Source organism: Strigops habroptila (genome assembly GCF_004027225.2).
Source record: "Strigops habroptila isolate Jane chromosome 13 unlocalized genomic scaffold, bStrHab1.2.pri S16, whole genome shotgun sequence".
NCBI classification, from domain to species: domain Eukaryota; kingdom Metazoa; phylum Chordata; class Aves; order Psittaciformes; family Psittacidae; genus Strigops; species Strigops habroptila.
Window position 1 is genome coordinate 676,495 of NW_022651054.1, and position 27,250 is coordinate 703,744.

Below are 27,250 nucleotides of genomic sequence, written 5' to 3' on the forward strand. Positions count from 1 at the left end.
TAATATGAATAACGGGTTTGCACACCCTAATTTGAGCTACGTTGTTATTCAGACTTGTTTTAAGACATTTCTCTAAGTGACTCCTGACAGCATCACCTTTTAGATCAGCACCAAGTGCGAGCTGCCTAAAAAACAACCAGCCAGCTTGACCTACCAGGTGTGGCAATGACTGCATGGAAATAGGTTTCCTTAACTAACATTTCACATACAGAAAATCTGTACGTGAAAGCCTTTACAAAGGGTTTCTATCAAGAAGTCTTTACTAGTATTCTAAACCTGTACAAGCACTGCTAACATCCCTGCCCAGGAGAGCAGTTATTTTTATGGAATCCTATTTCATGAGATTTCTATACTTATTGTTCTTACAAGGTCTGGATATCTGATCTCTGTTCTACCTGATATGCCTTGGACCTGGCAGTAGGCAGCAGAAGCAAATATGAACATTTACAGTTTCAGGGCGGTCTAAAGCTCAGACCTACAAGATTCCATGAGTGATCTTGCCCAAACCAGTCCACTGACAGATATCCACACTGAAAACTGAGCACAGAGCAGGTGCAACATGGCAATAGCACAGGTCTGCACGGGAAGTGCTACCCAGATTCTGCTCCAATACGCTGGGACAAAAAGCAGACAGTGAGCATTTCAAGAGTCGCCTGCCCTCCTCCTCACCCAAACCACCTGCTCGTCTTTCTCCAGGCACCCAAGTTTGTTCTAGTATTCGGTTAGTTCGTTCTTTCGGAACAGCAGCCACGTTTCAGTTCAGTTCTGCTTCATTAGAACCCAGTCTCTAGACTGGAAACAAAATGCTGTATTTCAGATCAAAACACAGGTTGCATTAAACACACTAGTGGAATAAAGTTTAGCAGAATGCTTATCTGAGAGAAACAAGTTTTACCTACAAAGTTCACTTATTTTCAAACTGTTTAGAATAGGCCTTTGGGGGAACTAAAAAAACCCAAACCTACCACCAAAACCAAAACCCAACAACTTGCACCAACCACAAAAGGGACTGAGCATTCCTGTCTTAGTTGAATATGCACAGACTGTTCCAAGTCTGTGATTTTTTTTAAATGCAAGAAAAAGAGCTACAGAACAGTCAAGGCAGAATCAGTTCTAATCACAACATGTGGTTTTATTTGAAGACTATTCACTCTACTTCATTTAGCCCAGATTAGCTTCCCAAACCAAAGTAGTTTATAACAAATCAACAGATCCTTACAGTTTACAGGTCTGGAGCAGATAACTCTTAACACTGAAGTTGGAATCACCACCAATCACACAAGGCAAGACCATTTCAGTGGGATTTGGTTGATTTAACATTTCCATCTCAAATAAAGATGTTCATGAAGCAGGAATTCTTCTAATGAAAGTATTTGCTCAGTAAGTATTAATTTTGCTCCTTATCTCACAGGATCTCCAGCAGCATTCTCCCATTCCACTATTCTCTAACAGAACAGAAAAGTCACTTTACTGTTAGCTATGTCCATACTTTGGTATAACTTACACTGCCTTGTTTGGAGGAGCAGAGAAGGAAAGAACTCTAATTTATGATAAGCTTCGTTCCTTCCTGGCAAGATTAGTAAACTGACCTAGCCAGAGCCAACTGGCTGTGACTATAGCTGCCCCATCAAGGAGTAAGCTGATAAAGCAGCTTGATATTGCTTCATCCTGTTAAAACAACTGGTTGAGCCATCAAGCCCCTCCATTCTGAGGATTAGCTAAACTTCACTCCCCAAAACTGCCAACATCCCTGAATTTTTCTTCTTGTGACTGCTGTCATACACACTCTTCTTTGAAGAGGCACAGTTCAGATTATTTCTGCAAGAGGAACATTCAAAGAACCACTAAGAGCAGCTAGTAAAGTTTGCCACAAGTCACCTCCATTACGTTATTTGCACTCTAACAGAAATTCAGGCTGCTGGTACTGCTCCGACTCTACACTACAGCAAAGCATGTGTTTTAGCATGATATTATCTATAGTCTGCACAAGCAACGAGCTTTGATGATTCTGTCAACACATCTTCACAAGAAACAGAATTATCTAATCTGCTATAACGGGGCCCTACACTGCAAGAGTGTGAAGGTGAGTGGTACACACATGCTGTATCTAAGCATCCCAAAAAGCATCAGAGCAACAAAGATTGTTATCTAAAAATACCAAGAGTCCTTTAAAAAGGCAAGGTGGTTACAGCATTTTAAGTAATACTGAAGTCAAGTTTGACATGGGCAGGACCTTGGAGTCTTAACTGTACAGGATAATACAGAATTATTACTGCCATACAGATCTCTCCAAGGAAGCTAACAGACAGACTAGCATCACCTTAATACTGCAGATTAGTGCCACTCAAACGATTATCCTGTAGACAAACCCAGTGTAAGCCAGGAAATAACCAGCACTCCAATGTAAACAAAGGCTTCTTTCACAACCAGCCACCCAAGAGATATGCATCTCAGCTTTGATCTAGAAAGTGATCTTACTTCCATAATTCCCTCAAAATTCACTACTCAAATATTTTAAGAGCAAATCCTATGTAATTGCCAGAAATTCCACCTGCTCAACATTACACTGCAAGATTTTTTCCACACAAGTAAGAACTGTTGAGCTGTCACATTAAGTATTTAATAGTTTTCTAACTTGTTAATTTAATTTCTAATTAGACATTTTTGGTTTGAAATAGTAGCTGTATCCACTCTAAATTGAAATAATGCCATGTTTCCCCTGTTTGAGAACAGTATTAGTGCAGGGTTTTCTGCATCCTAAGTTGGAGAATATTTACAACACGCTGCAATGGGGCCAACAAGGGCATGGCTATTCCCCTGCTTTCAGTGATCCATGTTTATGTTAAAGAGGACTCGCACTTCTGGTTCCACTGTGTGCTACCAATTTAACTGCGTCCTCCCTGCAGGATTTTGCTGGTTGAACTAGACAAGTCTGCCTACTCTAACAAGTCTCTGTGTCAGCAAGGACTTGCCAGAAAGATGAAATAAAAGCAGTCAGAGAAATGCCTCAGTCTGCAACACCCTTGGGCTTGACAGCTCTGGAGACTGGAAGAGAAGCTTTCCACTCTCAGTTGTCTCCTGCCTCTTTTTAAAGAAGTTTTGGGGCAGTATAGAGAACACAGACTGTCCTCCCCCACGTCCCCTGGGGGGGGAACTCTGCCAATCTGGTGCTATACTGATCTGCATACTTGCTGTTGGCTTTTTTGGGGGGGCAGTGAGGGGTGTCAGAGGCACCTCACTCTTTCAGTTTTTCCTGCACCCTACCGATAAGAAAAAATGCACAGGTCCTGGCTTCTATTTCACATTACTACCAAGGCACAACAAAGTGCCTTTGTCCTTAAAAACAAAACAAAGGACATCTGTAGGAACAAGCATGTACACTGAGTTTAAAGACATTTCCAAAAGCTACTCGAGCTTACAGTTAAGTTGATTTGAGAAGGAATAGCCATTCAGCTGTACAGATATACATAGAAAAGAACCTCCTTAAGAACTAGCTGAAGCTCCAGCTAGTCAGACTAGCACTCTAACTGGCTTTGGTAGTCAGAGATCCCCACTCACCACTTCCTTTAAACACTTAAACAAAAACTACCCAAAGTTCTGACTGTCATGATTTGAACTGTTCTTGTGCCTAAATGGGGGCAAGCAGGAGCCAATACAAGAACAGTACTATACTGATTCCCTGGTGATATAGCTCATTGTTTCATTAGCAAAGGCACTGGGAAGCTCAGTATTTGGGGGTTGGGAGGGAGAACAACAACCCACATCTAACTTGAAGTTGTATTTTGTGACTGTCATTGAATATCCCTTCTCTTAGAGCATTATCAGCATCCAGAACATGCCACTTAAGATGACAAGCGTGTGCATATATGGTGCTGTGGTACTATTTACCTGCTCAAGTTACAATACAAGCCAGCTTGCTCGGGAGAAAAATAGAAGTCTGACTTCATATGCTTATTGAAGCAACCTGGGATTATGTTGTCGAGTGTTGTTCTGCGTTCTGGTAAGACCATTGGTTTTAAGTCTCACCGGCAAGCAAGAATTACCAGTTAACCTTTACTTTAACAAAGTCTTCAAGAATCAAACCAACTCATTAAAGTGCTGCGTGCCATAGACACCCATTTTCCCCATAACGCCTTTATTAAGAAACAAAGCACATGGGAGACAGAACAGGTATTCATTCTCAGAACTACTGTTCTACATTCCTTTCTCCTCCTGTCATTGTTTTTCCTCTTGGCATTGAAAAGAGCTATCCAAGATCTCACCCATTAAACAACTTCAATATTCCTCAACGGCTCCACCTTTATATAGGTTCTGGATTCCCCTTTCAACCTCCCTCCACTTCTGGATGTCTTCCTCCAAGTCCAGCAGCTCCAACTGCAGATCCCTTGTGCCTGAGTAACGCTAATTTGACAATTGAGCGATCTAGAGCAATTTAAGCTAGTTTAGGTCACATAACTCGTATCCTCTGCCTGTTCATTGCCCTCCAAAACCCAACCACTAGGTACAACCCAGTGACTCACCACACTTGATATGACACAAAAGCTGTGTGTAGCAGAAGGGCTGAAGTATCAGCCTCACCAAGGGAAAGAATAACTGTTGATTTTTGTTTTGAGGTAGAACAAGTAATGTGGGTGTAAACAAAGGGACACATCGGAGCAGCTGACTTGGGAAAAGACAGTCAGTAGGGAAGAGGGATCAGACATCATGAAGCTCAGCCTCTGCACTGCAACTTCAAGCAGCCTACCATGAGAAAAAGCAGTGTCAGAGTCTAGTTTCAGCTCAGCCCAGATGTTACTTAGGTTATCATAAAAAAAGAAACTATTTTCTTTAAGTCAGTTACTCCAGATGGCACTTTTGAAGTACTTCAGTACTCGCCACACACAAGTAATGCACAGTCACAATCACTTTTAGTATGGTTTCAATTTTGCTTTGAATACATATAAAAGGCTGCTAAAGGCACTGATAGTACTTAAAACACACCATCCCCCCCCCAGAAGAGCTGCATGTTACATGCAAATGGCTGCAGTACTTGAGTCAGCAGAGTTGAATCAACAGGGGCAATTGGAAAAGCTTACCAGTTTTTACCATTACACATGAAACCTTCAGAAAAGAATGAATAGAAAGATAACTACAAGTTAACCCCAAATCTAACAGTCTACTTACACACTCAAACAGCATGTGCTTATAGAAGGTCTTAAGACCTCACATGGCATGTTAAAAACCGCACACAACAGAAACCAACAACTAAGACTTATTATCAAGGGACTTCGGCTAAACGTCAAACTTTCTTTCATGGAGCACAATTAGTCAGTTAAAAGAGACATTCCAAACAGCAAAGAACTATATTAGGTTACTAAATGCTCATTTTGATCAAGTTAGAGAGCGACTGTTCTAAACTATTGCTTCCCTAGAGGGATCATTTACAGAAAAGCAGCTTTGCATGAACTCCAGCTCCTATATTAAACCTATACCCAGTGCTATTAGCATATCCAAAGGTGCAGACACCTCACTGAATGTGAGTAACAACTTCAGTAGTTACTAAGGCATTGAGGTCCATGCTTATGTTCAGGAGCCCAGCCCCAGTATGTGTGAGAGTCTTATTTTTTAAAAGAATGTCACCCGAAAGGGGTAAAAAAAATCCCCTGCTAACAGTTAACGACGTTCAAGTTTCTCAAACCAATCATCAACTAAAACGTGGAGATAGCGCTGGAGGTGCAACAAACATATTCCTGTAGCGCGCTGTACCTGGTTACACAACTTCACACCCTTACTGCTAACAGTGTTCTCTTCCACCCTCACGCTTTCAAAGACATTACTTAAGTCTCAGGCCAAAATCCTCCTCCGGGGATTCCTGTGCCACTCCGCAGCCCCGTCCCTTTGCATGGACACCCAGCACACTCCAGCCGGCGCTGTAACTGCCCCAGTTCGGTGCACCTAGCGCTCATTTCCTTATCGGGGTATGAGGCAATTTTTACGTAAGGGACAAAAAAGGCAGTAGGATTCTCCTGAGGTGCCGGGCGGACCCGCGCGTGCTCTCGGAAGGGGGGGAGGTCAATGTCTCCCGGCCGGAGGCGGAGGACGCGGGGCCCGTGTGCGTGCGGAGCGCGGGGCGAGCCCCTCCGCACCCGCTGCCGGCTCCTTTCGCTTTAAATCTGGCAGCGAGCGACACATGGAGCCGCATTGTGCGCCCCGCGCATGCGCGCCGGGCCGGGCCGGGCCAGGTCCCCTCGGCGGCCCAGGCAGGGGCCGCGCTCGGCCGGCGGCAAGGGGACAAAGGGAAGGGGCGGGGGACGGGGCCGCCGGCGCGGGGCTGAGCTGCGGGGCCGCTCCCCGCCGCGGGCCCGGCGCTCCGGCTCTTCCCGTCCCCGGGCCCAAGCTCCACAACTCCTCCTTCCCCGCACCCGTCCCGCCCTCTCGCCCCCGGCGGAGCCCCCTCGCCCCTCCCTGCGGGCTCCTCCCCGCAGCACGCGGCCGGCAGCCCCGCTCGCCCTCCCCAGGGCGGGCCATCCACCACCCCAGCCCCGATACTGCCCGGTCCTCTCCCCACCGTCAGGGCCTGTAGAGCCCCCCGGCTCTCCTCCTGACAACAAAGGGGGAAGCGGCCTCCCCCTCCCGGCCCGCCCTCCGCGGCGCAGGGCACGGGAGGTGAGGGTGGGAGCGGGAAGGGGAGGCCGGACGGGGGCACCTCAGGTCCTCGCAGGAAGGTGCGCGAACGGGGCGAGTCACCCCGGCCCCGAAGTGCCGTTTCCAGGGGGGGCTCCCTCCCTCCGTCCTCCGCCGCTCCTCTGGGCCTGACAAACATCTCCCCTCGCACTGGAGACTTCCCCGCACGCATCCCCCGCACCGCGGGGAGCGAAGCCGCGGCTCCCTTCTGCCCTCTCCGCGCCGAGGAGACAGGGCTGCGAGAGCGGCGCGGGGAGGGGGGGGCGGCAGGCGAGCAGCGCCGCTGCCAACCACCACTTCCCTGACGGGACGGGGGCAGCGAAGGAAACGCTCCCCCCGCCATGCCGGCCCTCCGCACCCCTCCCCCCGGCTGCCCTGGCAGCGATCGCCGGCAGGCTCCCCCTCCCCACCTCGGCCTAGTTCCCTCCGCTCCCGGCTGGGCAGCGGAGCCGCGGGGGGGCCGTAATCTCCCCTTCCCTCTCACACACACCCCCCGCCGGCCGCCCGCACCCTCCCCGAGCCGGCGCCCCTTCCCCCACAGCAGGCCCCGGTGCCTCGGAGCCCGGCCGGCCTCCGCTCCCCCACACACCGGATCGGCTCCCCTCCCTCCGCCCCGCTCCCGGCCAGCCCGGGTACCTGCTAGTTGTCTCCGCAGTAGCAAGGCGGACTGGAGCTCCGTCATTCTCCCCCTGTCTGCCCGGGGAGGGAGTCCCAGCGGCGGCGGGGACGGCGCAGCTCCTGGTGTTGCGAGAGCCCGAGGCGGCGGCGAGTGGCCCTCAGCTCGCCCGCACCGCGCCCCCCAGGGGTCTGGCTCCGCGCCGGCCGCCGCCACAGCACGCAGGGTCCCTGGCAGGGGCGCGCGGCCGTGGCTCCGTGGCTCCGTGCCGCCCTCCTCCTCCTCCCCCCGCCCGCCAGGAATTTCACTGCACTCCGGGCCGCGGCGCGCAGGCGCACTCCGGACCGGCCGCCGGCCCTTCCGCGCCGCCATCTTGAGAGGGGACGTATGGCGGGGGAGGCGGGGCGAGCCGCCCTTCGGCCGCCATGCTGGGAAGGTCCCTCTTCACTTCCACGTTTTAAAGGCTGCAGTGAGGGAAGAAAAGCCTGTTACAAGGAAGAATTTCCTCAGGAGGGACATAGCGCGCCCTCCGCCGCAGCACGGCGGTTCTGCTGACGCCTGGCCTGTCTCTGCTGGGCACCTCTGAGGACACAGGGGCTTCTCCTGACGGACGGCTGGCTGCTCCCTGTGAGACACGCGTCTCCCCTCAGCTGCCACACCGCACAAGAGTATTACATACAGGGCAGTATGTAACAAAAGTTATCTGGGCGTTTTGTCTCTCCTCAGACTGCTGCCATTTCCCCAGCCCAACAAAATACATGATTTTCTTGAGGAGGGCCTAGAAAGAGCAGCTAAATAGCACAGGCTAAAAAGACTTAGCGGCTGCTGGATAGAAGTTGCTCATGCAGGTTTGCTGCAAAATGTAGGAGATTGTCTGTGGGTGTGATGGGGATGCTCGTGTGCGGGGGAGCGTGCCACTGTGCTGCAGGTGCGCCCAGGAAAGAGAAAGAGGTATAAATTCTTAAGTCAAAGCCCTTGTACTTGTGAGGTAAAGGGGCTCTCCAGCATCAGTTTATCCCTGAAGGACATGGGCTTGATTCTGCATCTCCCGCAAAAGCCTTCAGAATAGGAGCTTTTGGAAGATGACTGCAAGTCTGATGACAGGCACAGCTGAGAGAAAGAGGCAAAAATTAAGATAGTTTATCCCAAAGGACTAAGTAAATGGCCAGGGAAGGGCTGACAAAAATACAAATTGTATATTCATGTGTTGACTGTGAAAAATATACTGTGATAAATAGGTGCATGAGACTAAAATAAAAGGAATGGGCAACTCTGCTCCTCTGCCATTGGCTTTGAGCATTCTGTTGGATTCTCTGATTTTACGTTTTAATTCTCAAATAAATACAGTTTCTGGCTAATTGGATGAACCATTATTATCAGTGACAGAAAGCAGGAAACACCCTGCTCTATTGCAGAAAGAAATGACTACAAAGGGATTTATCCTGTATTCGTTTGCCAAAATATTTAGATTTTCTACAGAAACAACCTTCTTTTATTTTTTTCTCCTACAAGGGGTTTATTTTGTTTGTGAACAACAAACTTGCAATGAAGGAAAGAGATGATGAAGAAGACAGATGTTTTTAGTTGGCAATGCTAAAGTCATTCCCCATGCTGCAATTTGTAAGGCCTAATATAGTCTGAGAGTTTCATTACTGTGCTAGTACAATTAATCAGAATGCTATTCCCAGATATTCTTGCGGTTCTGATTAAATCTGTGTCTTCTTCGATGATTAAACTAGGATGATACAAGGCATACCATGGTGTATGATACTATTACTGAAATTCATTTCATAAAGGTTGTTCTTAGCCAAAGAAAATCTTTGTAGACTTTCTCCTTTGTAGGTGGGCTCTAATTCCCAAACGTATTTTGTATTTGTATTTTGCATTGCTTCAGTCAGGTTCATTTGATCTTGAAAAACAATCTACCCATTTTAACATAGAAGTCTATCATGTTCAAGTGCATTTTGTAAATTTACTATGCTGAGAGACAGTCACCCAGATTGGAATCGAGGCATGTTGATGGGAAGTGACACTATTGTGGATGGTATTTCTCTTTCACGAATAAAAGGCAGGCTTTGTTCGCAATGTCAGTTAAGCCAGCACTAAATTAACTCACTCAGCTTTCTGTACCTGATGCCAGTTCAGGCACGAGTACATGTTTCTGACAGCTCTATTAATAGAGGACCTAACTACAGCACTGAAGACTGAAAGGTTATATGAAACAACCCTATTTCTATTACATTCTATTAATCAAAATCATCCTGAGTTGTTCACTGTTAGGTCACTCGCTGGCAGTTATCTCACTTAACAAGGGAAGTGTTTTATGGTTCCGTATGGCTTGTGTATTATTTTCCTTGCAAGGAACGTAGGAGGCTGTGGGTAGGGAAAGAAAGGATATGGTTTAAGCTGGCATGGATGACCTGGATTCCTTTATTCTGGCAGCAGATTCAACCCTAGTTTATAAGAGTAATACGTGTTTCATCACAGGAAGCATTAGCAACTTAAAGTACTTTAATCTTGCTCTGTCAAATCACCTTGTGTGCAGCTGCAAAATGTAGAACATGGCTTCTTGCGGTGAGGGCAGGTGTGTGACCGAGACACAAACTAGTGTAGTGTTACCTTACAGCCATAACGACTCCATGGAATCCTGTCATGAAAATGAAGCCATCGTGCCACAGCAGAGTGGAACTCGGTTGGCTCACAGTTCATGTTGCCTGTCTGTAAACACAACAGGCTATCTGAAAACAGACAAAAGCCTTTCCCAGGCCGGATGAACTGATCTGAAGTGTTCTGTTAATATCTACTTTTTGTACTTCCTAAGCACTAACACCTCATCCTACTGTTTGCTGAGGCAACGAGCAGTACATTTTAGGAAAAGATCTCAAGACAGGAGGGATTGTTTTCTTAAATTTGTTTTACGGTCTCTGGCACGCAGCCTCTCTGCAACTGTCTCTCCAATCTCTGCATTAAATGGAAGGGCAATAAGAATTTAGATTACTTTCTCTTCCCTGAGACATTTCTTGTATAATGACTGTTCAGATCCTACATCCATTTGCTGTGGTCCTTACCGCATTAATCTTTTCCCTTGGCAAGGGTTTATTATCATAACCATTCTTCTTGTCATTAGAATAGGAAATCCTGGAAGTTTTTCTGTCACCTTAAAAAGGGTCAAGGTTTCACATTCAGCATCTTACTTTGCTTGTATATGCTCTTTCCTTTGACTTTCTCCCCCAATTCCTCATTCACAACACAAATCACAGATTACACTAGTAGATAGTTTCTGTTCAGTGGAGACTCTTCCAGCTGGATTCACACCGTTAGCAACATCTGCTCCCCTACTTCAACTTCTTGGCAAAAACAAAAAGCTGATGGTAAGATAGACATAGCTCCCTGTAACATGTTCTTCAGTGTTAATCTGATTTTACATGCTGGAGTCACTGAAGAGACATTTTAAATGGTAGCAATGTGAGGTATCATTTTTTAGGCTTTAAAAATGTTGCTGTTAGGCAAACGGGGACCATTTATATATCCATTATAACATCTGCAGGCTTGAGTTTCTTGGAGTTATATCTAGCAAACAAGCAACTTGTTTTCTTAAAGGTTAAAGGCTAATTATTTTTAAGTACTTATATTCAGGAATCAAATTGTCATCAGGAAATAGTACCATTTTTTTGTGCTGTGGTGTACCAGTCTACCCCCTTACACTTGGTTTTCTGCTGTGCATTCGCTGATATCTTAGTTTGCTTTAAGGAGTATCTATTTGAATAAACCTTGACTGAGTTTGTGAGTAGTAAAATCCAAATTACTTCTTCATATATTCTATGCAAAGGTAACAGTTGTACAGGACCGTGGATATGTATCATATAGGCAAATGCTCTGAAATTCCTTGTTAAGAGAGAATTTGAGGAAAAGAAGGCAGTGATTCACTGTGTTTTGTCTCCCTGCTGGCTTGAATGAGAATGCAACGAGGACTAAAAGCTGTTTTGTTTCCAATTAGGTGTGACCTGTAAATAAAGTAGGAGACTAAACCTGGGCTGAGAACATCAGTCTGGCCACAAGTATTTTGCCCAAGTTCAAGGCTACTCCTGCATAACAGGTTCACAAGTTTAACTGTTACTCGGGTGGTGTTTGGCTTGTGTTTCACTGGGAAGTGGTGGGGGTGTGTGTGTGAAGAAGCGGGGTTTCCTGGAAAAAATGGACCAGTGAATCAGTAGCATGGCAAACAGAGAGAAACCTGGTATGGGAATTGCTGCAGCTGCTAGCACACATCTCTTCAGAACATACCTCCATACGGAGTATGATGAAAATGTTTATATTTACTTGTATTGTAGCAATGTTACGCTTCTCCAAGATCAGAGTCCCACTGGGTTAACAGTAATCCCTAACAATGTCCTGTAGAGGTAAGAATCTCCATTCTTCCGTAAGAGTCTAAATAGATAGAACGGACATGTGTGGCAGTCCATGGCGCTAAAGATACCAGAGCAAGCTTGTACTGGATCCAGAAATAGGAGCTGGTCCTGTCTTCCACTGCTGATACACGAAACCACAATGGCTTTAATGTTCAAACCTCACCATGTATCTGTCATTCCTTGATAAATCCAGCAGTATTTCACCTCAGTCACTGACCATAGATAAAGGTTTTGTTTGTGGCAGGAAGCATGGAAAATGATTGCTTGAGCCAGGGAGAAGGCGTGTAGGTGAAGACTAAGTTGTTCACTGGAGGGTGACACCTAAGCAGAGTGTTTTGACGTGACTTTTGGGTGAGATTTCTGGTATGAATCAACCTTGACAGGAATGGTCATGGTAAAACAGTCTCTGGAACTGCAGGAAATCCTTTCAGAGACTTGTGGTGGTGTTGAGTCAGGCTTTTGGCAGGAAGGCTCTATTTAAGACCTGGGTAAACCAGAATGACCTTGTTCTAAACTTTATTTGTACAAGCTTAAGCTATTACTTACACAGATAGCATTCTCAGCTGGGAAACGGAGACTTTGCCTCGGCATTCATGTTAGGATCAGGGTAAAGTGCCCACCTAGAGGTGTTCACTTTAAACAACATGGGCATAATTTCTTCCCTCATTATTAGTGAGGGAACAAAAGCAGCAGAAATTCAAGTGATGCTGAAAGGCTGGCTTGTATGCCCGAATAGTTATGGGAAGGGCTAAACTAAAATGAAAACTTTATTTCATTTACAGGAGAAGGAGTATGTTTATCATAGTTTATTCTAACTCCTATTTGTTGAAGAAAAGTACAGACAGTGCTGCTAACTGAAGTAAGGTAGTGAGAGCTTGGGTGGCAGAGGAGGAAGTCGTCCATATAAGCAAAAGCCCAAATATTGAAGCACCTAGCAATTTTGGTTGCAAGGGCATTGCTGAAGAGAAGGAGGAGAAAAGGGCTAAGACTGACCCCCAATGCAGCTTTACTGAAACAGTAGACCAGTTGTCCATCAGAAATGCAGAGCCTAGTAGCGCTAAGAGGATGCAGAGGAAGATGATAAAAAGCCTGAGACACATCCAAGGAAATCCTCAATGTGTCCATAGGCACAATCCGACATAATACGCGGAGGTTTGGTGCCCGATAGTTAGGAAAGGACAGGGCATTCTTTCCACAGGAAAACTGAGAGAAGGCCACCACGAGTCGAGCTTCTTCAGTATTTTGAGAATTTTTATCAACAAGAAAAAGCTTACCAGCGATGCGCCGAGGGCAATTAGTGTCCAGCTTCAGAGAGCTGACATCTCACTCATTTTCCCAAACAAAAGTACTGCTTTGGCTGCCAGAGATGTCGATGTGGCATTTCTGCTGTTTCTTGATTGCGGAGATTTGGCTGGCACAATTACCGGGTTTTGAGCGTTTGGAGGAGGTGAGGATGGTTTTAATAGTGATGTAATTATGGCCTCTTGTGGGATTGATGGTTCCTCTGCTCCTCCCATTTGACCCCCTTGCGTCTAGACCTGACCCATTACTTTGGCTTTCGCCATGTCCTCAGCCCATTTCTCGGGTGTGAAACCATGGGCTTTGGGGTCAAAAGACGAAGGCATCTGGGTCGGTTTTGAAGGAGACTCTTTTGGCATCAAACCCATTGCATCTAAGGCCTGAAGTGGAAACATCACTCCCATTCCAATTCCTCCAGCATGTCTCAGGAACTCGTTCATAAGTAACTTGCCTCCGTTGGCTCTGGTTTCTGACATTGCTCGGTGCTGTCCTTGTCCCATGATGTACAGGGACAAGGTATTGCTGTTCCCAAGGCTGCACTGCTCCCACAAATGATATCCTGTGTCTTGTTTCACGCCTGTACAGTATTCCCGCCTTAAATAATTTACGTAGATATAATTGAACTATTTCCTGGTGACGTTTTTCATGGCCCGGGTATTTATTAACTTTGACTCCCTCATTCATTGGAAAGTAAGAAATGCCCTTTGGCCAGAATCAAGCCGGGGTCAAATATTTCCAAGCTCTACTAGGAGCCTCTTGAGTAATGTTTAACGAAAAATTCATTTCAGTAACATCAGGCACTTTCCAATGAGGATTAAATGGACATCCCAATAATTGATATAACCCTGTCAATTTTCCTAAAGAATGTTTACCATTCCTATTCCCTCCTAGGAGAGGGGGATTTTCTCCCACCTCTTCTAGGAGATGACCCAGAAGATGTCTGGCGCGATCCCCGAGAGGCTCGGCAGGATGAGGATCCGTATACTGTTTTACTTCTTGTCCTGACCACTTTTCTGCAATAATTTTGGCCTTGCTTTCTCACTTAAAACTAAACTCCATCTGTGTACTGCCTCTCCTCCCTGGTGCCCGCTCTCGGGCGTCCTGGAGCATGAATCACAGAGCGCAAATGTCCAACCCCTGCTCCCACAGCCGAAGAGCCAGGACTGAAAGCTGGTGCTGGGCCTCTTCTGCACGTGGTGAGCTCTGCAATGGTGCCACCGGCATTGCTCTCGGTCCTTGCTTTCTCACCTAAAACTAAACTCCATCTGCATACTGCTGTTTTGCTGACAGGCAGGGTACACCACAAAGTGACCACACACTATCTGTATAATATGCAGAGTTTATTAAACAAGCACACTGAAGCCAATAAGCACACTAAAAGCAAGCACACTAATGTGAATTAGGTAAATCTCTATATATATAGTGAATAAGTACAATAAGGCAAATCAGAGATATAGGTATATAAGTACCGAAGAAAGTTAGCAATGCATCAGATCATTACTGCGTAGAAAGAACAGAGATTAAGAAGTACATTACCAGTTACCACTGAATCACCATCCAGGCCCACACTTCCAGGTGGTTGTTGCTGTCTATGCCAGGAGTCTTGGGAAATTGGAAAAATTCCTACGGGGTGCGTCCACCCATAGGTGAGGCTTCTCCCACGGCCACAAGAGGGTCCCGCTTTTATATCCTTATCAAAACAACCGGCTTTGTGCCAGATCTCTAATCGTTTACTCGTGTTACCCTCCACACACCCCCGAGCTCGTACCCGGCCAGCCCCGGCTCGGCCATTCGCTCGCACACACACACACACGGCCCCGCTCCCTCCCGGGCACGGACACCGCCTCCCTCCGCTCCGGCCGCGCTGCAACACCCGCTGCCGCGGAGCGCCCCCGCCCCAGCCCAGGGGCCGCCGCTTCCCTCCGGACGGAGTTCACAGAGCGACGGGGACACGGGGAATGCGTAGGGGCGGCCAGAGAGGAGGCAAGCCAAGACGGATTCAGCCAATGACAAGACACCACTGGGCAGCCCCAACCAATGGGGAGGCAGCGCGGGGCGGCCCCTACCAATGGGGAGGCAGAGCGGGGCAGCCCCGAGCGCACCTGCCCGCCCGTGTGGCAGCCGCGGCCGCCGCCGTGTCCATTTTCGCGCGCACGCAGCGGATCCGCCTCCCTGATGGGGCCGTGGTGCGGGCGTGGCGGCAGCGCTTCGGAGTCGCCGCTACCGCAACAACGTCCCGGGATGGCGGAGCGTGAGTGACGGCCGGCACCGCCGGGGCCGGGTGAGGCGCCCGTCTATGGCGGGAGGCCCTTGGGGGATCCGGTGTGGAGACGTGGCTGTGGCGGGAGCACCCCGCGTGGGAGCGGCTGTGGAGCCGGGGAGCTGGCATGGTCCCCGGCCGGGAGGGGCGAGGAGACGGTGCGAGGCGGGCCCGCAGTGATGGGGCCAGGCCCCGTCTTTGCTGCCGGCAAGAAACCGTGCTGGGCGGCAGCGCGCGGGCTGGGACGGGGTGAAGCAGACGCTTCCTACTGGAACAGTTGCACAGCCAAGGCTGGATGAACCTCTGTGCCTCTCTGTACTTGTTATACTCTTATTCTATTATTGTTCTACTGTTGTTCTGTTGTTATAGTGTTGTTGATCTATTACACTCTATTACACTCTTCTACTACAGTTGTTCTACTGGTTTTTTTACTATCTTTTTACTGCCGTTTTACTATTGTTTTCCTGTGAATAAGCAATTTTCCCTCCCGCCCCCCCCCCACCCCCTGCCACCCCGCTTTTTATGTCCCCCACTTAAAATAAAGAGTCTGTGTTCACAGCTGCCTTCCCCATGTTTGATTCCTGACCCAGGGCACAGGATGCCGCTTTCCAGACCAACCTATAAGTGGGTACAACGCACTGCTTGGTGTTTCCACCAATTGTCCCATGGTTACTAGGTGTCAAGAAGCTTAAATTTGAGAACAAAAGTTCACGGAGGAGCAATGACCCATCTGATAAGCAAGCTGAGCTGATGGAGTTCGGGAGCTGATGCATATTTTGGCTTCCGAATGCAGGACCTGCTTTTTGAGAGCTGGAGACCTTCTGGTGGCTGTCAGATGGACACGCTGTGGTTTGTATTGAGTCCGTGTTTCCCGTGGGGAGTCTCCAGCGCAGCCCAGCCCAGCCCAGGGACAGGCAGCAGGGAGCCCTTGGGGATGCTCTGGAGGCACCTCTGAGATCAGAGGACTGAACAGCCAGGGCCTCAGCTGGGCTACGTGGTCCCCTCGGCAGGGCCATGGCCCGGGGGTCCCTGCTGCTGGGTGGCCCGTGGGGGTCATGGCCAGGGAGATGCTCAGGGGGATCGTGTTCTGTGTGGTCCCTGTCATCGTCCCTGCCATGGTGCCTGCCCGGCAGGACACAGCAGGGCTGTGGCAGCTGCAGGCACAGAGGAGCGGGTGGGATAAGGACACGGGTGGCACAGGGACACGGGCTGTCAGGCGCGCGGGTGGCACAGGGCTGTCGCTAGAAGGCGGGGGAACGGGGCTACCGCTGGAACCGGGCCACGAGCCCCAGAGCGCGGCAGTTGCCGAGGTTCCGCCGCGCGGCTCCCGCAGCGCGTTCCGGGCCGGTGGCCGTTAGCGGAGAGCCGGAGAGAGATGGCGCTGCCGAGCCCGTGGCGCTGCCCCTGGCGCTGGCAGTGATGCTGACCTGCCTGGCGCAGGGATCGCTGCTGGGAGCGGTGCTGGGCGCGGGGGGTGCCTGGTGTGCGGTGCGGTCCCGCCCGCCCGCCAGGCGCCCTCCGGCCCGGCGCTCTCCGGCGCGGTTCCTGCCCCCCCGGCGCCCTCCCCCACTGCTCCTGCCCCCCTACAGGCCCAGCCTCATCGCCCGGTTCCCGCCCCCTTGGCTCCAGGTCTACTACCGCCTGAGGGCCAAAAGGGCCGGTAACTGTGGTCTGGCCGCAGGCGCCGGCCTCAGTGTCAGCACCCTATCCCGCGGCAACTGCCTTGGGTGAGCGCGGGGGGAGGATGTGGGGGGGATAAGTGCAGGGGTGGCACAGGGACACGGGTGGGAAAAGGACACGGGTGGCACAGGGACACTGGTTGTCAGGGATGCAGGTGGCACAGGGACACGGGTGGCACAGGGACACGGTTGGCAGAGGGGTATGGGTGGCAGAGGGATACGGGTGGCATAGGGACATTGGTTATCAGGGATGCAGTTGGCACAGGGACATAGTTGGGATACGGACACAGGTGGCACAGAGACACTGGTTGTCAGGGGTGCAGGTAGCAGAGGGACACGGGTGGGATAAGGGTACGGGTGGCACAGGGACACGGGTGGGATAAGGACATGGGTGGCACAGGGACACTCCTTGTCTTGGACACAGGTTGCACAAAGACACTGGTTGTCAGGGATGCAGGTGGCATAGGGACTCTGCTTGTCAGGGATGCAGGCGGCACAGGGACACCGGTGGCAGAGGGATACGGGCGGCACAGGGGCATTGGTTACCAGGGATGTAGATGGCAGAGGGACATAGTTGGGATACAGACACAGGTGACACAGAGACACTGGTTGTTGGGGATGCAGGTGGCACAGGGACATGGGTGGAATAAGGGCACGGGTGGCACAGCTCTGGCGGTGCTGGGCCCATAGTGCTGACTTCGTGGTGCTGCAGGGAGCGGTGCTGGGCACAGGGGGGTCCTGGTGTGCGATACGGTCCCGCCAGCCTGCATGGCTCCTGTGCCCATGTCGCCCGCGTGGCAAAACGGCCGCTAGCGGCGGCCCGGACCCAGGCACCGTCCGTGCTGAGAGCACCCGTCCCGCCGCCACTGCCTCGAGTGAGCGCGGGGGGAGGACGGGGTCGGACCCTCCTGCCACTAACGGCGACGCTGACCGCTGTGCCCCCGCAGAGCCCCGCTGCAGACCGTGCGCCGCCAGGACCCGCTGCCGCCGCGCCGGAGCCCTGGAACGGTTTTCCCGACGGTAAGCTGGGACAGTCAGATGCCCAGGGGCTCGCCATGGGCCGCCGCCCAGCCCCGCTCCACAGCCCGCAGCCCAGTGCGCAGCTCTTTTCCCCTCCCCACTCTGCCCTGGCCAGTCTGCTGGGGGGATCCATCCGGGCAAAGGGAAAGACAAAATCTCTTTGCTGTGCTGACACCTTTTCAGCTGGAGGCAGCAGCACGTGTGGGAGCCCTGTGTTCCCAATTTGATGTGGGTCTCCTCAGCAGCTGCTGGGCTGGAATAAAACATATATACTGGGCTGGGCTTGCAGATGTGACAGTGGGACGTAGTCATGCCTAATGGAGCTCTGCATCTGTGCAGGGAAATGTTTTCTGCAGGATGGATCAGTAGGGAAGGGATTGCTCTGGCTGGGCCGGCAGCATCCTCCCTCCCTGTCGCCTCGGCCATAAAGAGGCTGGAGGCCGCTTGCTCCCAGAGTGGATTCAGTTTGGGGTGCTCAGACTTTGCCCTCCATGGTTGCTCTGGAGGGGAGCTGAGCAGTGTTGAAGCCAAAGACACTCTGGGCTCGGTAGCCAGCACCTGGGAGCTGGGATTTACTCTGCAGTGAGCAGGAGAACAGGAGGCTGCACTCCCCTGAACCAAATTAGTTACTACTGGTCTCTGTCTGTGTTCCAGGAGAAGTGGATGCATATGAGGATGTCCCCACAGCCCATCGCAGGATCCTGCTTTGATGTGCCTCTTGGGAAAGGAAGGTAACGTACAGCTCATGCAGCGAGTGCCCGCTTGTCGATGCCAGCCGGGAAGAAAGCAGTCGCCCTCCCAGCCCTCGCAGTGCCCAAGTCCTGCTCTCCACGGGAGCCGGGCCACTCCAGGCCCCTGAGGCATGGCTGCTGGGTCACCCAGCTGTGGGGAAGCCCTGTTGTTGTGTCCATCAGCATCCGTGCCGCCTTGTTGCACTGCGGTCCTGGTGGCAGCGCTGACGTGCACCATCCCTGCCCTGCTCCCAGGCCGGCTTAGAGCTTGAAGGGCTCAGATTGCTGCAGCGGTGACATTGCCGTGTGGCACTGGCGTGTCCTGGGTCCGGCTGGTTGCCGAAATGCTGAAAGGAGATGGCCCCCAATTTTTGCCATCTGCTCAAAAGCAGTTCATGGGAGTTCCACTAGGGCTGTAATGTAGTGCCCGCCTGGGCACCCAGGCCCTTGTTCTCCTCTCTGCTGGCTCAGAGAAGGACCTGAGCTTGTCCTGACTAAAAGCGACAGAGCTGCTGCCCTGCTGACAGGCTGGGTGCAAGCCAGGACGCTGCGAGGGGCAGCGGCTCCCACCCGGGATCCCGGCTGCTGCCCTGAGGCTGCCCGAGCCGGGCCCTGGCTAGGGGAGCGGAGCAGCTCCTCTGCCTGGAGCCACGGTCCGGCTGCTGCTGTGGCTCAAGGCTGTTGCCCTGAGCTCTGCTGTTTGGCAAAGAGGGCAAAGAAACACAGCAGGGATGCTTGTGGGAGTCCTTGGTGTGTTGGGTCTCGTCCTGCTCCCAGGGGATAGAGCCAAGCCTGGGGCTGACCCTAACTGGCTCTCTCCCACTTGCGCAGGCAATGGGAGGTGCGGAACCCAAGGAGTTTCGCACCAGGAACACCGAAGAGGGCTGTGCAGACCGAGGAAGGTGAGTGGAGGTGGGGCCCAGCTCTGGGGCGGGCTTGGAAGGGCCACTGGTGTGGGCCAGCAGCAGGACAGGAGGTAGCTCAGGGGTGCAGGTGGGATCAGCTTGAGGTGTCCCCTGGAAACTGGGAACGTGCTGGTCCTGAGGCAGTGGTGTTTGTGCTGGCCTCAGCGACTGCCCTAAAGGGGTTTCATGGTGCTAATTGAGGGGCGCTGACAGATGCCTGGGAGCTGGTCTGCAAGGGGGAACACCAGCCTCCAAGCCAGCATGAGTCCGGATGCCAGCCTTAGAGCAAGATGTGCTGCGGTACAGGTAGCACCCTGCTCAACTTCCAGGCTGAGCTCATTCCAGCGCTTCCTCAGCTAAAAGAGAGAGGAAATCCCGTGTGCCCATCGCTGAGAGGGTCCCATGGCACAGTGCTAGATGTGGCCCACGTGTGGCAGTTTGTGTGGTTTGTGGTTCGGGTGGGCAGCGTGCAAGGACCATCTGTGGAGGTGGGAAGGGGCTGCTGGCCCATGGAGCCCCAGCAGGCTCCTGTGCAGCTTCCCCACAGATCTCTCATGGGCAGCTGCTGCCCCAGGGCACCGCAGCCTTGTCCGCAGCTTAAGGCCGTGTCCCTGGCTCTGCCCTCCAAGATGGTCATCCAGAGAGGAGTGCGAAGGGACAAGCCCCTTGTACAGGACAAACGCCTCTGGTGGGAGCTGCTCCTGACTTGTCTCCTCCTGTAGCTGTCGAGAGGCCTGAGCAGAAGAGGCAGGAGCGCCCGAGCCCACCACCATCACCGGGAAACGGAAGGCCACGCAAGAGGAGCATCTGCCTGCTGGTGCCTTGGGATAATGAACCACTGGTGCTGGTACGTCGCTGTCTCGCAGCCTCTTTTGCCCTCCTCTGGGGATAGAATGTGCTCAGCACAATTCCTGCAGGGCTGGGGGCAGGCTGACCTGCCTGCCTTGGGGCAGGAGGTCTCGTCCTTGGCTGAGTGGGAAGTGACGCTCTCCCCTGCCCCAGTGTGTGCTGGGCTGTGCGTGACCGTGCTGCCCGCTGCCGGAGCAGCGATTGGCCCGGGCAAGGCTGCCGTGCCCTCAGGGCCAAGGCGGGGGCCAAAACTAGTGTGGACCGGAGCTGTGCGCTAGCTGGGGCAGAACCACGGGCTTCATGGGTCTGGCGCCAGCCTGCTTCCACACCTCCTTCAGAGCGGCTCTGCCGGCTTCCCTGAGAAAGAACTAAGCTACTGCTCTCTCTTGGCAGCCCCCTGCGCCTGACCCGGGCTACCCCATCACGCCGGAGATCATCGAGGAGGAGAGGAAGGCAGCACAAGAGCGCTTGCGTCGGCTCTTGGGGCATAAGTCTGGTAAGGGCAGACTGGGAACGCCAAGGGCACGGCAAGGAGGAGAAAGCCAGGGCCCGGGCTGGCAGGGCAGTGGGGTGTCTGCGTAGTGCAGGCTGAGGAAGCTCCTGGGCCAGTGCTGCCTGCTCGTCGGGTCTGAAGCTCTTTGAGACTTGTGAAGGCTCGGGCGGGAGACCTCGTGCCCCGGAGTCCCCTGGGTGATGGGCGAGGTTCCCCAGGGCCGGAGCTGTGAGAGGTTCATGCTGGGAGGCTCTGCTCAGGCTAGTCCTATAGAGCAAGTTGAGGGTCCCGATTTCTTGCTGCCTCCCAGCAGATGTGGTCCCCAGCACCGGTGGGGAAGATGTGTCCCTGGGCACAGCCACCGCCCAGGGCTCCTCTGGCACCAGCCATACAGAGGCAGCGTTTTCGAGCACGCCGTCGGATGTTTCTGGGCTGGCCGCTTCCACCACCAACGGCCATATGCACATCAGCCAGCCCAGAAGCAGGAGCCCGCCCGTGTTAGGAGGTGAGTCGGGGCGCACAGGCCTTCTCCAGGGGTGAAGGGCAGGGCTAGGTTGAGGCAGCAGCTTTCCTGCCAGACCTGGCTGAGCTCCCCAGGCTTGGGCTGTGCAGAGCCTTGCCATGGGAAGGGAAGGTTCTCCCATCACTCCCTGCCCCAGTTCCCAGCCCTGGGGGGTGGAGGGGAACCCCAAATGCCCTCCTTGCCCCCTCTGGATCCTCTGCATTCATCAGCTCCTGCAGGTACTGCCAGCTCCCCAAAGCCAGGCTCTTCCTTCTTTGCTGACCGCGGCTCACCGAGTTGTGTTGTTTTCCAGGAACTCCTGCGCCCTTCTTTGGCCAGCGCCCCTCAGACCTTGGAAGAGTCATTGCTTCCTCTGGCAGAGAGGGAGTTGGTGCTTCAGCCTTGAGGAGCTGACGGCTCGTGTTGTGCCCTTGGGCTGGGGGATGGCGGAAGGGCCAGGCTGTGCTGTCGGAGCCGGCTTGGGTGGTACCTGCTGAGCTCTGGGGATGAAAACCTTTCATTCCCCTCGGGATAGGGATTGTGGCAGCCCCTGTGCCAGCTCAGAGTGTGGCTGCAGACGCCTGATCAACTTTTGTGCTTCCAGGTTCGTCCACCCGCGCCTCGTGCACCCCGGCAGGAACCAGGACCCAGGGAAGTCGCAAGCGGCAAAAGGCACGTGTGTGTGTGTGTCGGGTGGTGCCTAAATTGCAGAAAAAACCACAAATATTGCAATCTTCTTTAATGGAATCACACTTTATTTTTAGATTTGAGTGTTACAGCATCTCCTTCCTTCTGAAATATGATGTACATGGATGTGACTGAACCTGTTGTCTTTGGTTTTTTGTTCTTCCCCCAGGAGGAGGACCGCTCCGATGCCAAGTGGCCGTTTGGACCTCCAGCAGCAAAACGTCGGCAGCTGTGACACCTGTTGAAGATTTTATTGTTCTATGTTTGTTCTTGAGTTGTTCTAATATTCTTGTTCTACTGTTGTTCTTTTGTTGTTACAATGTAGTTCTTTTGTTGTGACAATGTAGTTCTTTTGTTGTGACAATGTAGTTCTTTTGCTGTTATAATATAGTTCTACTATTGTTTTTACAAACATTTTAATGTGTTTTAGTATTTTTTAACTGCCAATATCCAATTCCCACCCCCCCCACCGCATCCCCCCATCCCCTCTTTATATGTCCCCGCTTAAAATAAAGAGTCTGTGTTCACATCTGCCTTCTCCGTGTTTGATTCCTGGGCCAGGGCACAGAGCGCCGCTTTCCAGCACCCTCTGCTTCTGGGTACTTGCTTCCCTTGTTCAAACACAGCTGTGTGGTTGAACAACAGTTAGTGTTCTTACAACTCTTTATTATTATTAGTTCACTAGCTTTCCTCCCCTTTGCCTCTGCTTCGAGCAGTGGCAATTTCAGGGCAAGACTACACAAACGTGCTGGAAAGGACAGCGGAGAGAGAGAACCTCTGCTCTGGGTCATCCCTACAGTAATACTAAAAGCGTGGTACCTCCAGGGCTGTTTGGATTCTGCTCTGCCTATGGCCAAATAGCTGCTTCTTACGCAGAACCACCAAACTCTTTTGTCATGGAGGCTAATTTCCTGATCACAAGTGTACTATATGAAAACTGCTTTAGAGACAGTGCCTTGCTGGAAACCACTTAGTTCACATGTTTCTTCCTGCTTCCCTGTTCCTCATCTTGTGATGTGAGAAATGAAATGGAGCTTCTAAACCCAGCTGCTGGCGCTGGGTTAGTTCAGTGAGACCAACCTGTAAGTGGGTACGACGCATTGCTGGGTGTTTCCACCAACTGTCCCATGGTTACTAGGTGTCAAGAAGCTTAATTTCAGAACTGAAGTTCAAGGAGGAGCAATGACCCATCTGATAAGCAAGCTGAGCTGAGGGAATTCGGGAGCTGACGCATATTTTGGCTTCCGAATGCAGGACCTGCTTTTTGAGAGCTGGAGACCTTCCGGTGGCTGTCAGATGGACACGCTGGGGTTTGTATTGAGTCCGTGTTTCCCGTAGGGAGTCTCCAGCCCAGCCCAGCCCAGCGCAGCCCAGCCCAGCCCAGGGGCAGGCAGCAGGGAGCCCTTAGGGATGCTCTGGAGGTATCTATGAGATCAGAGGACAGTGAACAGCCAGGGCCAGGTCGGCTGCCCCATCACCAAGTGCCAAAATGGGGGTGAAATTTGGGTATGATGGAGCAACCAAACTTTTAAACCTAACTGCTAAATCTCACCCCAAACTCAAATACTAACACTAACTCTACACCTAACCCTAACACTAAACCTAAACCATAACCTAAGCCCTAAGTCTAACCTTAACCAAAATTCCTGAAACTAACTCTAACATTTGAACTTAATCCTAACAAGAACAATACACACAACCCTAACCCCTCAGTCTAAACAGAACACTAACCCAATCCCTAACGCTAACACTAACACTAAACATTACCCCTAAGCCTAACGCTAAAGCTACCCCTAACCGTAGCCCTCACCCCTAACCGAAACCATAAGTCTAAACCTAACTCTAAACCCCCTAACACTTTACCCTAACCCTAAGAATAACCCTAACACTAACCCTAATAAGCCTACCCCTTACCCTAAACCTAACTCTACCTCCAACCCTAACCTTAACCCTAACACTAACACTAACCCCAAACCTACCCCTAACCCTAATGCTAACCCTAATCCAAAATTGCTCATGTACTGGGACAAGCAGTTTGTAATCCACCCTCATCAGCTGCTGCAGGCATCTGAGGAGTGGGCACTCAGTCAAGTCCCAGAGAAACTCTTCCTTTATGCACGCGGACCTGCCTGAAACCTCAGGAGCCAATACACTACTCCTGGAGAACATTGTGCCCTTTCCGTTCTTGGTCACCCAGCCTCAGCCTTTCACGGTCTTTTCCCCTGACCCATTTTCAAGGCGCACCTCTTCTGCTTGGGACGTGACTGTTGCTCAAACCCCACCAACCACTGCTGCTCCCTTGCAGGACTCCTGCTGCTGCTCCCAGCCTGCAGGACGTTTTGAAGCACAGCTCACATCAGCTGCAAGGGGACACTGAGGAAAAGGCAGCAAGGTGTCTTGGCACTCCCAGAGACCCCTGCACCCCTGTGGGGCACCCAGCCCTCTGCCTACAGACCCATAGTACCCCCAGCAGCTGAGTGAGCCCAGCAGGTGTAGGGGAGAGATAAAAAGGGTCTTTGGGAATTGGCAGGCAAAGTTGCTGCTAGTCCCAAAAGAAAGATCCCAGAAGTGGCCAACAGCCCAGCCCAGCCCAGCTTCTGTGCCTTATGCGCCCATTCAGCTGCAACCTAGGGCAAGCTGGGCTCTGCTCCAAGGAGCTGCAGTGAGGACAGGCCAAACACAGTAGCTCAGAAATGATGTCCCAAAAGTACCCTGGGCTGCTGGTGTGATGCTATCCAGCAGGAGCATGGGCCCTGCAGCCAGAGCAGCATGCCATCAGCAGGAGCAAGGGGTACAGCCTGACCTCCCCTCACTGGCGCTTTCTGTCTTGGGTCTTGCACTCACACCCTCTCCTGTGCGCTCGGCTTCGTGTTAACATGACCCATCTCTGAAGGAGAGCCCATTCACTAAGTCCTGGCTCCCTGGGAAGGAAGCGTCACCAAAAGACAGCTCCAGGGCCGTGTGAACCTTCTGCCACCTTCACCTCCTTCTGACCACTCAGCCTGCGGCAGCCACTGTTGTACAACAAAGAGGGGGTGTGTGTGTGCTGTGGGCTAGACCTGTGCCAGACTGGGGGCAGAGCATGGCAAAGGCTCTGATATTTCAAGGTGCACCTGGTTGGTAAAGAGGGAAGTGCTCTGTTCAGGAGAAATAGGAGGAGAAATAGGTTTGAGAAGGGTTTCCCCCTGTAAACATCGTACTCTACAGCCCCCCGTTCACACACACTTTATCCTTCCCGAGGGTGGTTCAACACAGGGCCTTTCCTTGGGAGGTGTCTCTGTTGGTGTCTCTGTTCCAGACATAGCAACTGGAAGGACTTTTGTGTCCTTTAAGAGGGGAAAAAAGAAAGAAAATGAAATTAAGCTGCTCCTCTCACTGGAGAGAGGAAGCTGTGACTTCCGCACCCCATGAAGGTTTTTCCTTTCTTTGTGACTTTCCACACCTGCAGTTGATTTAGTCAGTTCTGCCTGTGCCAAGGACTTGTAGCAGTGGTGTGATGCTGTTTCTCTGCAGTTTGCAGAAGATGAGAGCTCTGTCTGGACACCGTCCCCACTTTAGCCATGCCATTAGAGTATCTCCTAAGTAGGCCAAGATGGAGCTCCACAAGATCAGGGCTTTTCAGGAAAAAATAGTCCACAGAGGATGAACAGACTGACCCTATGTCACGCGGCGCTGTTAAACCTGCATGGGCTCGGGAAGCATTGCGTCCACCAGCCCACAGAGCCTGGGCAGGGTGTGGGTGCCCAACAGCCAGCAGTTTTGGGCTTCCTTTCCTCCTCCTGCACAGCCCGCTCTCAGGCCCCCAGTGGCATGCATTATGTCCCCCCAGGTGTCTGGAGAGGAGTTTTCAGAAGTGTCCCCATCTCACCTCAGCTCCCCCCTCCTTCGAACCAGGAAGTGTTGAACAAAACTCTGCTCAGGAACCTGAGCAGAGCTTTGGCAGAGCCAAGCCACCCAACCGAAAAGCTGCCCCCCATAGCTTCCCTCTCCCCAGGCACGGTTCCTGCCTAGGCTTTCGTTGTCCCCGTGGCACTGCTCTGTGCACCTCTGACAGAGCTGGCCTCCATGCCCTGCAGTGCCTTGGCTGTACAAGCCCCCGGCTGCTTCCCTGGCAGCTCTGTTGCCCTGGCTGCCCAGCACTACACTTCCTTCTCCTCTTCCTCCTCCTCCCTCCTCTCGTCTCCACCCTCCACAGCAGAGCTCTGCAGCAATGGCAGGGCACACTGCCACAGACCAGAAGGTGCATGGGCCACCAAGAGCAGGGCTGCAGCCGACATGCTATAGCAAAGCCTTGGGAGAGGCCTGCCCTTGGAATAGGACTGAAACTCCTCTGTCCTGCAGTGGCCTTTCCTTGCTCCACCAAAGCTCACCCACCACTGAGTGCATATTTCACAGCCACCAAGACCCACAGTGTCAGACACAGTGGTTTGCGTATAGGTCCTTCTTGATCAGACGGAAGCAGTGCTGGTAACATCCTCGCTGGCCGGCGCTGCTGCTTGTGATCCTGGAAGAGGCTTTTGCTCGACATCAATCTTGGGAGCCTCTGTGCCTTAGAGGCTTTCATGGGACTCACCGTTGTGCAACACATCCGCTCCCTAGAGCCGAGGAATTGAATACAAAGCTCTATAGTCTCGTGTGCAGAGAGAGATGCAGAGCAACACTACAGGTCTAATCAGGACACATGCGGTGGGATCCGATTCTGTCTGGAGAGATCAGATCCATGGTCCCTCAAATGCAATCCCAGCCTGCTGCTCTCCACACCGTGAGAGCTGTCAGCAGAAGACTCCCTTCGCCTAGGGGCTGCAGGAAGTCAAAGGAAGAAAGGGCAGTGCTGGGCAAGGGAAAACACCAGATATGGTTGGAGATCCTTCCATGAGGGACTCCTCCCCACCACCACAGAAATGGGCTGTTCCTGCTACCTTTTTGAGGAGGCAGGTCACTGCTCCTCGCAAAGCCCGGTGGGTCCATGGGGAAAGTCTCCTACCACAACAAGGGCAAAGTCTCACATCTTGGCCGAGACCCTCCTGCCTCTCCCCTCTCCCAGTCGTGCCCAACCTATGATCCCACTCAACCCCACAGTGCTGATTTTGCTTGGGGCTGCAGAGAGGCAGCAGCCATCGGGGATTGACCCGGGACA

General features: G+C 52.0%; 2 protein-coding genes across 10 annotated transcripts in view; one reads left to right on the forward strand and one right to left on the reverse strand.

Moving 5' to 3' along the window:
- UBE2G1 (ubiquitin conjugating enzyme E2 G1) overlaps positions 1 to 18,185 on the reverse strand; it is a 37,924-nt gene extending 19,739 nt beyond the window's left edge. For 8 of the 9 annotated variants that reach the window (XM_030474820.1, XM_030474819.1, XM_030474816.1 and 5 more), the window contains exon 1: positions 7,300 to 7,632. In XM_030474820.1, coding sequence (XP_030330680.1) covers positions 7,300 to 7,345 — 46 coding nt within the window. In that variant the 5' untranslated portion in view covers positions 7,346 to 7,632. Of the gene's footprint in view, positions 1 to 7,299; positions 7,633 to 18,179 lie in introns of those variants that run through there. The other variant, XM_030474824.1, reaches the window with a different exon arrangement.
- On the forward strand, positions 16,557 to 22,640 carry LOC115603127 (nuclear envelope pore membrane protein POM 121-like). The gene is made up of 10 exons (XM_030474797.1): positions 16,557 to 16,974; positions 17,874 to 17,946; positions 18,601 to 18,677; positions 19,509 to 19,579; positions 20,305 to 20,429; positions 20,825 to 20,927; positions 21,238 to 21,429; positions 21,740 to 21,817; positions 22,031 to 22,098; positions 22,283 to 22,640. The coding sequence occupies exons 1-10, from the start codon at positions 16,667 to 16,669 to the stop codon at positions 22,346 to 22,348; spliced, it is 1,161 nt and encodes a 386-aa protein (XP_030330657.1). The 5' UTR covers positions 16,557 to 16,666; the 3' UTR covers positions 22,349 to 22,640.
- The last annotated feature ends 4,610 nt before the right edge of the window (positions 22,641 to 27,250 follow it).